Source organism: Rhamphochromis sp. 'chilingali' (assembly GCF_963969265.1).
Source record: "Rhamphochromis sp. 'chilingali' genome assembly, chromosome: 6".
Lineage (NCBI taxonomy): Eukaryota > Metazoa > Chordata > Actinopteri > Cichliformes > Cichlidae > Rhamphochromis > Rhamphochromis sp. 'chilingali'.
In genome coordinates this window covers 37,315,966-37,328,735 of record NC_137933.1, presented here as the reverse complement: position 1 = coordinate 37,328,735, position 12,770 = coordinate 37,315,966, and the positions used below count along the sequence as shown (strand labels likewise).

General features: G+C 41.2%; 1 protein-coding gene across 3 annotated transcripts in view; it reads right to left on the bottom strand.

Moving 5' to 3' along the window:
• phkb (phosphorylase kinase, beta) overlaps window positions 1-12,770 on the bottom strand; it is a 109,302-nt gene that overhangs the window by 77,102 nt on the left and 19,430 nt on the right. For all 3 annotated transcript variants that reach the window (XM_080884834.1, XM_080884833.1, XM_080884835.1), the window contains 2 exons: window positions 4,370-4,508; window positions 1,418-1,517 (listed from right to left, as the gene is read on the bottom strand). In XM_080884834.1, the coding sequence (XP_080740960.1) occupies window positions 1,418-1,517; window positions 4,370-4,508 (239 nt within the window). The remainder of the gene's footprint in view (window positions 1-1,417; window positions 1,518-4,369; window positions 4,509-12,770) is intronic.

Sequence of the window (12,770 nt, the reverse complement as noted above, 5' to 3'; positions counted from 1 at the left end):
CCCAACCAGTCATCAGGTTTAGGGGGCAATCACTTTTTCCACACAGGGCCATCTAGAGTTTTTTATTTCTTAATCATAAAGAACTTCATTTACACCACTGTATGTATGTATTAAGGATAGGGATGTCACAGTAACACAAGAAGGCCGGTGTTAGTTAACTATAGAAATGGAAAAGAGTGTTGTTTGCAGCCTTAATAAGCCCGGACAGTGAGTTCCTCTGTTGCATATATAAAAATTTGTATTAACAAATATTGTTCTGGATGATAACGCTGCCTGAATTTCAATGCAAATCAGCATAAAAGCAGAGCATCTATATAGCATGTTGTATCTGTTGTTCACTAGCTCTGTTTCATGAGTTTCTCCTGCAGTATTGTCCAATTCCTTGAGGAAAACACACAAGTATTATATTTATTTATTTGTTATAATTAAGTTTAAGCACCTCAGGACATTGTTTAAAGATACAGGAATTGATTATTTGAAGGAAGAGAAAAGATCTGGTGAAATTTTAAACAATGTATTTTAAGCATTAATATTTTTATTATCATTGTTATCATCAGTAATCTCTAAATGTTTCGGTATACCTTTGTATTCAGTACGAACAGAGCTGCTTTAAATAAACATAAACAGCCACCTCATTTGTTTATCAATGGCAAAGGTAGAATCTTTTCCTTTAAGAAAAGTGTAATTGTTAAATAAAAGATATCCTTTCTTCCTCATACACTATCTTATCTAATCAGTGGGGCACAGCTGCTGTATTTGCTCTGTGATATTTGCCCTGCAGTGCCCCCATGTCACAGTTTCCATAAAAAATGCCATGTACTTCGTAAGCGTTGGTGACGGGGCCATAACGAAAGCTGTTCTGTGTAATTAACTGTGTAAACGCAGCTTTGTAATTAAGACAGAGAAACTCTCTCCCCTAAATTGGATCGTCAAGGTCGAGGCAAGATGAAAGAGGATGCCTTTCAACGGTGCACACCATATACGTGCAGATACACAGGGACGCAGCAGGCTGCTCTATTAAAAAAATATGCTCAACGAGGGAAAAAAAAAAATATTCAGGAGACATATCTGGCTTTTCTTTGAATACATAACATGGTTTGCCATTTTTTTCCTCATTCACAGCCTACTCTACACATTCATCAGTTTTCAGTAGAGGTGGCGTGAAATTTTCCTCCTTCGGAGCAAAAGTCATTGGAAATTAGGAGACTGCTGGTTATTAAGCCCTCAGGACTATATCAACTGGCTCCTTTTGTTATTTGTTGTGATATGAAAGAGGAACCAGATGTGTCCAAGGCTGTAGCACTAAGAGGCTTTGATGAGCAGGAATATACCTTTGATCTGCAACGCAGTGTGTAATTTCGGGGGTGTTTTTATGCAAACATGCAGAAGCTGTACTGAGCCAGGATGAAACACTCACCTTATCGGCCTGTCTCATGTAACAGTAGAGAATTCCTCTCATGCACTTGATGGCAGAATGCTCCAACTCGTGAGTTCGTCCCATGTCATCATCAATGCGTCTGAAGGGCAGGGAACAAAGGCCGAACACATGAAGACAAACTGTCACCTACAGCAACTCCTTTTGTTTTAAAAATGGCAAATATTACTAACTGGAGTCACAGTTGGTCTTTTGGTCAGTATTCTTACTCCTTAAATGTCCGAAAATAACAGCAGAGATCTCACAACTTAATATGAAGGACAAGTTTTCCGAGGAAAAAAAAAGTCCAAGTAGTCAGAAGATCAGACACATTGTAGAACTGTCTAAACTGTTATTTTATTCAAATAAAATATGAGTGAAAGAGAAGCAGAACATCAGAACCAGCTTAATAAATAATAAATAAATAATGCTAAATATTAAGTCTTTAATTCCTTACTACCTTTTGGTCAAGCCATTTTGTTCCCAGGTTTAAGCAAATAACAAATAATAAATAACCTGCTGAACCCTTTTTGGGGTAAGAAAGATAAAAAATAAAAAAATGAATCAGGTTTAGGTTGACATAACCCAGATCAAGCCAAACTTTTGCATTCATAAAGCTAGAAATGTTTGCCTAGCCCATATTTCATCAATAGGATTGTGGATCCATCCTAAATATTATTGTGATACAGAGAACTACCATGTGATTTTGACATGGACAACACAAATCCTGATCTGATGAGGACTGGAAGAGTAGTAATGGTCAATCATTTGTTCCGTTAAAGCTGTCAGTTGGCCAGGACTGCTGTGAAGATCAAACTGCTTAACCCAAGACTAAATACAATGGTTCTCTGGCTGTTTCAGTCACCCATAGCTAAGAAATAATGATCATACTGCGATTTTTTTTTGCTCTTTAGACTTTCCCACACGTAGTACTGACTTTGAAGTATATTAGTCATCAGTGCTGATAAACCAACAGAAGCTCTTAACAATTTACACAATTTACATTTAATAGTGAATGCAAATTAACAAAAACATGAATGAATGCACTATAGAAAAATGCATTCAAATTGTGGGGAAACAAATCAGCTTTAAATTAAATCTGTTAGGTATAGAAAAGAAAAGTTTTGAAAGTCCTGAAATGAATACTGGTAGTAAAATGCCACTTTGTTCCTTGGTTGCAGCGACCACAGTGCGAATCAGCTCATTCTTTCTGAGGCTGGCAGATGTCAGATGTGTTTGACAAAGGTCAAGCTAGTAATGACTCTGGCTAACAACAAAGGAAAGCTAAGCCACTGATGTTATACTTGTTTAAAATTTACAAGGTACACAATGCATTAATGACTGCCTTCAAGACATGACCCCGTGCATCAAAACTGACTGCATGGACTTGTTAGTGAGAGGAAATTTTCACTAGAGCTACCCAGTGTCATTAACAAGAAAATGTATATAACAAATAGAAAAGTGAGTAGGCAAAGCTGCAGATAAAAGCTATCATGTTTCCTTAAAATAGAAGTTTGTGGTAACTCCAACTGCCAGTCTTGTCATTGAATCTCACACACACATACTCAAACACACACAGCATCTGGGTGTGAAGTAAGTAATGGCACTATCCAAGCCTGTCAGATGAGAATCATCTTAATTAAATCCCAGTGACAATTCTAATAGGAGGCAGCCATGACTGATGACTGGGATCTGCCTCTGGTCACATCACTGCAGTACACTCTATTTTTACCCCGCTCTTTCCCTCCGTCTTCCCCCTCCATCTAGTTTCCTCTCTGCCTCTCTCGCCATCTTCCACTTCTTCTTCTCTATTGCGAACCCTGACCAGCTTAAATCTCCCCTCTACCACTCCCGCATCTCCACTTTCACTCTTTCTCGTATACCTCCCCTTTCCAATTCTGCCTCCTTCCTCTTTATCTTTTTGCCCCCCACCCTTCTTCTGTGCCCTGTTACAAGCTCATTTTGTGGAAGTGCTCTTTCCTTAAGAGGAATTTGGGCATCAACACAGGGGAACATTGATAAAGGGGTTTGGTGGCCCCAGTGAAATTTTGAAATGTTCTTCTAGAAGTAATAACCCCTATGTGGTTAAAAAGCAAAGCCTCCAAATGACAGAGGCAGATTAAAGATGAGGATCAGTAAGCATGAAAACGAAGAGAGCAGGGAAAAAAAACCTGTGAAACTAACTGGGGCTTTTTGGTCAGCTTTCATATAATGCCCAACAAACTGAGCTGTCCATCTATTTTAGTATTTCTTTTACACCAGCGTTGCTGTGATGCTGAAAAAAGGCAATACATAGGACTGGTTTTTCAGCTACTCCTGAGTTTATGGGTCAGTGGCATATTCAGAAGCACAACATGCTGCAACCATCTATCACTATATAACAGCAAGAAAGACCTCTGCCCACAAGAAACTGGACTCACTGCAATAACCATCTGTGTTTATGACCTCCGCCTCCACTACTCACCATGAATTTAGATTTCAGTCTGAGATACTCTCACAACAGTAATCGAAGAGTTCTTTAAAAAGTCTAACTGAACATAAACATGAGTTCTAAGTTTTTAACTTGTACAGATCACTAGCTGTTTACCCATATTCTATGATTGCACCAATTACAGACCCTGCAACCTCTAGCTTGTTGGGTTGGGTGTGTGAAAAGACATATTTTCAAATAATTTCAAGGATTGTGTGCACTTGTTAGTACAACTGGGCTTATCTTGGAGCCACACTCACCCACAAACACGTACATGTTGGTAATCTGCCAAACAGCTTTGGTCAAGTTGAGCTTTCTATGAGTTTTGTAACTCAATTTTAGGTAAAAAGCACTATCTTTAGCACACAGCTAAGGTGCCAGCTTCCTAAGTCCACACAAATTTTGGAAAAAGACATATTGCATACTTATAAACAAACATATATTACACAGTTTATTTTGCATGCGTGTGCATTTTGCATACTAACCGATATGCCATTGCCAAGGCCCAGGCACTGGCAGCACAGTACAGAGAGTCCCGGACCTTTGCCTCTTTGCAGGTAGAGCATGTTTTTACTGGGAACAGACCAGTGGTGGGACTCTGGTAGTTCAAAATAGTTGTCTTGACTAAAAAGACACAAAAAAGATAGAGACAGACAGAAGAAGTGGTGGGTTAATAGTTGCAAAACTGGAAATGTCATCTGCTCACAGCTAAGTAGTTGAAAGGCCAGTGAAGAAAGCGCCTGTTTTCTAGGCTGTAAAGTATTCTCCTGCAGCTCTTTGTTACGAATATCAAAAGCATCTCGTTCTAACTGATGAATTAGGTGGTAAATCAAGAATCAACAGAGTAAAATTACCAGTTGGAAAATACAAAAATGAAATTTAAAAAAACAAAAACAACCCCCCCCCCCCCATAAGATTCTGTTTAAAGCGCAATAAACAAATTAGATAAATGTAATAAATAAGTATAAGATGAGAGAGAGAGCACTATGCGCCTCACAGCTTCAATGTCAGGGGCGGGGGAATAGTGGACCTCCCAGCTTCAGCGTCATATAGAGGAGCCCAGAGCAAACCCAGCAGCAAGCCTTAAAAAAAGGCTATAAATTTATATATAAAAAAATCCAAAATAGCTGCAGCAATCTAAGGAGAGTGGGCAACCAGAGTTTTACAACTTAAAGAAATTCTGCACTTGTGAGCAATTGTTGCAGAGAATCACCACGTTACCAATGACTGTGACACTTTTCATATGTTTTACTGTTAATGAATAAGTACTTTTTAAGATTGTAATGCACTTCAATAGATTCTTACAATATTAAAATACAACTGAATAAAAAAAAACTATAATACACAAAAATATTATTCAAATGCCTGATAGATCTGGATAGATGCATTTTCAGCTGGTTTTTTTTTTTGTTTTTTTTAAAAGAAGACACAGAGTCAAGGGTGCAAAGAGAGAGAGGTAAACTGCTCCATAGTTTTGGCACAAATGTTTGAAAGGCAAAATCCCATTTATTTTTTAGATCGGTACGTGGAATCACCAGAAGACCACTATCAGCAGATCGAAGGAAGAAGCATGATGTAGAAGATGATGTAAGTGGGGGCCTCTCCACATCAGGCCATGAAAGTAAGAGTCAAGATTTTAAATTGAGATCTGAAACTAAATGGAAGCTGGCGCAGACTCTTTAACAATGGGGTGATATGTGAGAATTTGTGAGTGTGAGTTAAAAGCCTTGCAGCAGCATTTTGGACAGCTTGAAGGCAATTTAAAGAAGCCTTCAATATTATAATCATGAGGCAATGAAGGCATAAAAAAGCATCTCCAATTTACCTTTAGAGACAACAGTCCTGAGTTTAGCGATATTTCTTAAGTAAAGAAAGCAATAGAAGGTCATAGACTTGATGTAAACATGAAAAGTCATATATTGATTAAAAATTAACCCAAGATTTGAAGCTGTAGCTTTTACAGTGGATGAGAAAGATCCCAAATGATGTCTAGTCTGGGGCTTAATGCTCTCTGGAGCAAAAATTTAACACTCATCCAACCATTAATTTCCTTAAGAAGTTCCATTAGAATGGATAGTTTATCTAACTATAAGGTTTGGAATAACGGTACAGTTGAATATCATCTGCATACAGATGATAGGAAATGGATTTCAAACTAATTATAATATGGCCTTGTGGCACAATATACCAGTTAAACAACAAGGGACTTAAGATAGATCCTTGCGGAACGCTGCATGATAATCTAGCTACAGCTGACCAAAAGTTTCCCACTGACATCAAAAGTGTTCTACTCGCAGAAATGAACTGAACAACCCCAAGATGGAGCTAGACATCCCTATCATGTGATTTAAGCGGTGGATTAAGATTTGATTATCAACGGTACTGAAGGCTGAACTAAGGTTAAACAGAACAAGAACTGAGCAATCACCCCTATCTGCAGCCACCAGAAAGTCATTTGTCCATGAAACCATAAAGCTGCACTTTCTTTTTGCCTTATAGTCTGATTTGTCATAACTTTTCCGTTTTGTGGTAAACTTTTCTTTGGCTGTCACTTCTTCACCCTGACCTGTCTTATTTGGCTCAGCAGAACTAAAATATATATCCTGCTACTTTTACACACACACACACACACACACACACACACACACACACACACACACACACACACACACACACACAACGGTAAGCGATTCTCTACGCGATCAACCTCTCACATGTTTAAGCTTGCTGCGGGAGATTTCACTTGTCATGTTTGCATAGTAAGCCAACGATTGATAAAACGATGTCAGAGGAATTGGTGCGCAAATTATCATCACTCACCAATCAGTACTGTCGCTCTCTATACACAGTTTGCGTGATTGCAAAGTGAAAGCAAACAACAAGCGCAAATTCAAACGCGATTTCAACATGTCACATATTGACAGTGGCTCATCGATGCCAATGACATAATTATCCAGCTACATTTCCGAAAGAATGCAAAAGCATTGACATATATTTTTCCTTCCTACAATCCGGTTGTTCAGTGATGACGCAACGAATCCTACTTCCGGGTCTAAAGTAGTCTGCGTTTAATATGGCTTTTGTGTTGTTAACATGTTTAATGTTATGTATTTTCTTCTATTTGATCTCAAAAAGCTTCTAAAACAGTCAGTGATCACTGTTGACCTCCCTCGGCTTTTATTACCACTAATCATTTATTTAAGCTCAGTTTTTAAAACCTTAGGATGTAACTACAGCCCAGCCCATGCAGCAGTATATGAATGACTAACCTCGTATTGTGGATGGATTATCTCAGTTGTTCTCCTGGCTGAAGTTTGGTCCTTTTACAGCATCCTGCCATGCGATTACATTTGTTCCTGACCACCGAGAACACTCACGTTAACTTTTATCGAGTGGAAAAAAAGTTAGCTTGTTTATATTATGCTAATATAGCCGTCTCTCTAGCGGTCATGTAGCACATCATTAAATACCAGCTAGCCAAACTTCAGTAACCCTACAAACGTCACTGCTGTTTAGTTTTCTGTCTTCATTTATGCTGGAAGTGATAGCAGAGCTGTATGTTTTAATTTGTTTCCAAAACCCTGCAGTCAGGACATGCTATATTGTATTTAGATAGAAGCTAGCGAGCAAACTCCCTGCTAACTTCTAACTCCGTTAAACGTCATAAATTCCGTTTTCATGGATGCCTGGATGTTAAACTCAATTGTTACACCTGGTAGAGCAGAACGCTGATCATTTTATTAAAGATGAAAGACTTTAGACAGTTTTTCAACTCTCAGTAATGCCATAGTGATCGTTTGATATATGGACCTGCAGCAGAGTTTAGGTCCAGACACGGCTAGTGACGTCAGACTGAACAATCGGATAGCCCGATGCAGGGCAGAGATAGATTTTGGTAGCCTGACTGGAAAAATCGCTAGCCCCGGGACATCGGGCTAGTGATATTGCAAGCCCTGTATCTGGATTGAGGAATCACTCATCTTTGGAAAAGAGAGTTTATTACAGAGAAATGGCTCTTTCCCAAATAAAAGCTATACTATACGCTTCTTCTGGGCTATATTCTCAGCAGCATATTGTAGCGGGTCAGGGCTGTTCTGTTTGTACAGTTATGTTTTGTTTATGTTGCCATAGTGACGGGTGACGCCCTCTCGCTGCAACGGTGTGTCCTTCCTGGGTCAGAGGGCGCCCTGTGTGTTGTTGCTGCTGCTGTGCGGTTGCTGCTGTGCGGTTGCTGCGCTGAGCAGTTAGCTAGCGGCAGTGTTCTTCTGCAGATGTCAATAAACGGCTGTGCTCCCTGGCTAGCTCACGGGAAGCAAGACCAAACGACACCTCCGTCTCCTCCTTGTCTGAGCTCGCCACAATATTAAACATATCAGGTCCCCATAAGGAGAATCATGTGCTAATGGCTGTCTAAATGACTCGGGTAAAGTTTGTAGCATGCATGCTTGTTGTTTTTGTCTGCTTCCACTTGTCTTTGTACTAGGATGATGTCGGCATAAATGTGCAGTCATATTCGTTGTGTTCCCACTAGTGCTGTCAGCGTTAATCTCGTTGAAATGACGTTAACGCCACAACATGGCAAATGTCCGTTAACGAGCTACCCCTGATCACCCGGTGCTTGGGGCTAGACGGCCAACACGTTAACGAGCTAACTGCGCTAACACACTAGCTCCCACCCATGTAATTGAGCATTGCGTGGCACATCCAACATACTGTTTTACTTTAGTCCATGACGCGCTTACCTTCAGGGTCATATGTCACATGAAAACCAAAATAATTCCAAACGCCAGATCTGAATGAGGGTGGGGGAGGTTAAATTTTCCATGTTGCAAGGAGAGCTTAACTTCTGTCTTGCTAGCTTGCCCTGCGCTCTTCCTTCTTGATGCTGTCTGTGTTGAGCGCTCAGTGGATCTGCGCTCGACAGTGCAGCCTAGGCGAAGTAGTCCAACGCAGATTCACTGAGCGCTCAACACAGACAGCATCGTCAGAAGGAAAGTTGATAAAATAAATTACAAATTTTGTATTGTTCATACATGTGCGTACCGAACGTAAAAAGCACTGTTCAATATCGATACGAGTATCGTTTCGTTGCACTCATGAAGGCACCTGGGCATTTGCAGGACTTTGTGTGGGGTAATGGGGTCGTCGGGGACGACTGACCCCTTAGTTGGGGGCTATGTATAGCGGGTCAGGGCTGTTCGGGGTTCTGTTTGTACAGTTATGTTTTGTTTATGTTGCCATAGTGACGGGTGACGCCCTCTCGCTGCCACGGTGTGTCCTTCCGGGGTCAGAGGGCGCCCTGTGTGTTGTTGTTGCTGTACGGTTGCCGCGCTGAGCAGTTAGCGATTGATAAGACGTCGTTGGATGTGCCACGCAATGCTCAATTACATGGGTGGGAACTAGTGTGTTAGCGCAGTTAGCTCGTTAACGTGTTGGCCGTCTAGCCTCATGCACGGGGTGATCAGGGGTAGCTCGTTAACGGACATTTGCCGTGTTGTGGCGTTAACGTCATTTCAACGAGATTAACGCTGACAGCACTAGTGGGAACACAACGAATATGACTGCACATTTACGCCGACATCATCCTGGTTCAAAGACAAGTGGAAGCAGACAAAAACAACAAGCATGTGTAACCGGTTTCTGCTTCATCCCGCTGCAACAGTTCGGCCCAAACAGACTCCTCGACTCTGCGTTGTGTAGTGTTTTTAAAAAGACAAGGAGTCTCTGATCGATCGTTGCCACTTTATTTCCTGAATGGAAACAACAGTGTATTATCAGTGCACAGGCTCGCCACACACCACTCCGCACAGCACACTCTCGTTTGGCTACGGCAGACTGGCAGCGATTACTGCAGCAATATTACAATTTCTAATATACAATAAAATAACAGCAACAACAAATGATGTACCTGAATGGAAACAACGGTGTATTATCAGTACACAGGCTCGCCATACACCACTCCGCACAGCACACTACGGCAGAACATCTCATTAGCATTCCGCTTTAGTACATAAGACAAAAGTACATAAAACTGGTGTTGGAAATGTGTCCACTAAGCACTTATTACACTCGGTGCTCGTCAGCTAATCAAACATGTTTTATGTGTCTGTACTACTTAGCTATATTGTATGCGGAACAATACAACTCACCTCTCATATGGCTACGGCAGACTGGCAGCGATTACTGCAGCCAGCCTCACCTAACCAGCCACACCGAGAGGGGGGCGCTGTTTCCCCATTACACTGATATTTGTGGCAAGTGGAATAATACCACATAAACACTGTTACACATGCATGCTACAAACTTTACCCGAGTCATTTAGACAGCCGTTAGCACATGATTCTCCTTATGGGGACCTGATATGTTTAATATTGTGGCGAGCTCAGACAAGGAGGAGACGGAGGTGTCGTTTGGTCTTGCTTCCCGTGAGCTAGCCAGGGAGCACAGCCGTTTATTGACATCTGCAGAAGAACACTGCCGCTAGCTAACTGCTCAGCACGGCAACCACACAGCAACAACAACAACACACAGGGCGCCCTCTGACCCAGGAAGGACACACCGTTGCAGCGAGAGGGCGTCACCCGTCACTATGGCAACATAAACAAAACATAACTGTACAAACAGAACAGCCCTGACCCGCTACAATATGCTGCTGAGAATATAGCCCAGAAGAAGCGTATAGTATAGCTTTTATTTGGGAAAGAGCCATTTCTCTGTAATAAACTCTCTTTTCCAAAGATGAGTGATTCCTCAATCCAGATACAGGGCTTGCAATATCACTAGCCCGACGTCCCGGGGCTAGCGATTTTTCCAGTCGGGCTACCAAAATCTATCTCTGCCCTGCCCGTCGGGCTATCCGATTGTTCAGTCTGACGTCACTAGCCGTGTCTGGACCTAAACTCTGCTGCAGGTCCATATATCAAACGATCACTATGGCATTACTGAGAGTTGAAAAACTGTCTAAAGTCTTTCATCTTTAATAAAATGATCAGCGTTCTGCTCTACCAGGTGTAACAATTGAGTTTAACATCCAGGCATCCATGAAAACGGAATTTATGACATTTAACGGAGTTAGAAGTTAGCAGGGAGTTAGCTCGCTAGCTTCTATCTAAATACAATATAGCATGTCCTGACTGCAGGGTTTTGGAAACAAATTAAAACATACAGCTCTGCTATCACTTCCAGCATAAATGAAGACAGAAAACTAAACAGTGACGTTTGTAGGGTTACTGAAGTTTGGCTAGCTGGTATATAATGATGTGCTACGTGACCGCTAGCGACACAGCTATGTTAGCATAATATAAACAAGCTAACTTTTTTTCCACTGGATAAAAGTTAACGTGAGTGTTCTCGGTGGTCAGGAACAAATGTAATCGCATGGCAGGATGCTGTAAAAGGACCAAACTTCAGCCAGGAGAACAACTGAGATAATCCATCCACAATACGAGGTTAGTCATTCATATACTGCTGCATGGGCTGGGCTGTAGTTACATCCTAAGGTTTTAAAAACTGAGCTTAAATAAATGATTAGTGGTAATAAAAGCCGAGGGAGGTCAACAGTGATCACTGACTGTTTTAGGAGCTCTTTGAGATCAAATAGAAGAAAATACATAACATTAAACATGTTAACAACACAAAAGCCATATTAAACGCAGACTACTTTAGACCCGGAAGTAGGATTCGTTGCGTCATCACTGAACAACCGGATTGTAGGAAGGAAAAATATATGTCAATGCTTTTGCATTCTTTCGGAAATGTAGCTGGATAATTATGTCATTGGCATCGATGAGCCACTGTCAATATGTGACATGTTGAAATCGCGTTTGAATTTGCGCTTGTTGTTTGCTTTCACTTTGCAATCGCGCAAACTGTGTATAGAGAGCGACAGTACTGATTGGTGAGTGATGATAATTTGCGCACCAATTCCTCTGACATCGTTTTATCAATCGTTGGCTTACTATGCAAACATGACAAGTGAAATCTCCCGCAGCAAGCTTAAACATGTGAGAGGTTGATCAGGCAGAGAATCGCTGACCGTTATGTGTGTGTGTGTGTGTGTGTGTGTGTGTGTGTGTGTGTGTGTGTGTGTGTGTGTGTGTGTGTGTGTGTGTGTGTGTGTGTGTGTGTGTGTGTGTATAAAAGTAGCAGGATATATATTTTAGTTCTGCTGAGCCAAATAAGACAGGTCAGGGTGAAGAAGTGACCGCCAAAGAAAAGTTTACCACAAAACGGAAAAGTTATGACAAATCAGACTATAAGGCAAAAAGAAAGTGCAGCTTTATGGTTTCATGGACAAAATAATTTCTGTGGCTGCAAGACAAGCTATATAACCGGGGCTGCACATAAGTGGTCCGCAGGTGCGCATTCGCTGTCAAAATAAAATAAAAAAAACGCACACAAGATATGAAGTTGCAACGCGTGTTTGCATACATAAGATTTTCTGGAGGAGGACAGACATTTGTTTAGAACTCTTAAAGATGTCGAAGAAGCAAGCTCCTTTAAGCAATTATTTTGGTGTTCCTCCACCTCCAAACAAATGTCAGAAGGAGTCCGAACCACAAAAGAAGCACTTATTCTCGGAAAAGTGGTTGCAGGAGGTGAGCTGGCTTCAAACAAATGATGAACGCACAGAGATGTGGTGCGGAATGTGCCGTGAAAATCCCACTCTAGCGGACAAAAACAGTGCTTTTTATATGGACGCAAATGCGCGTTGCAACTTCTTATCTGGTGCGCGTCTTTTATTTTGACAGCGAATGCGCACATGCGGACCACTTATGTGCACCCGTGTAAATAAATAACATAATGTTCTGCTGGGTGTGTTGTTGGTTTTCTCTCGATTTCTGAGTCGACAAGCGCCTTTGTTACTGGGACCAGTCATTTTAAGAA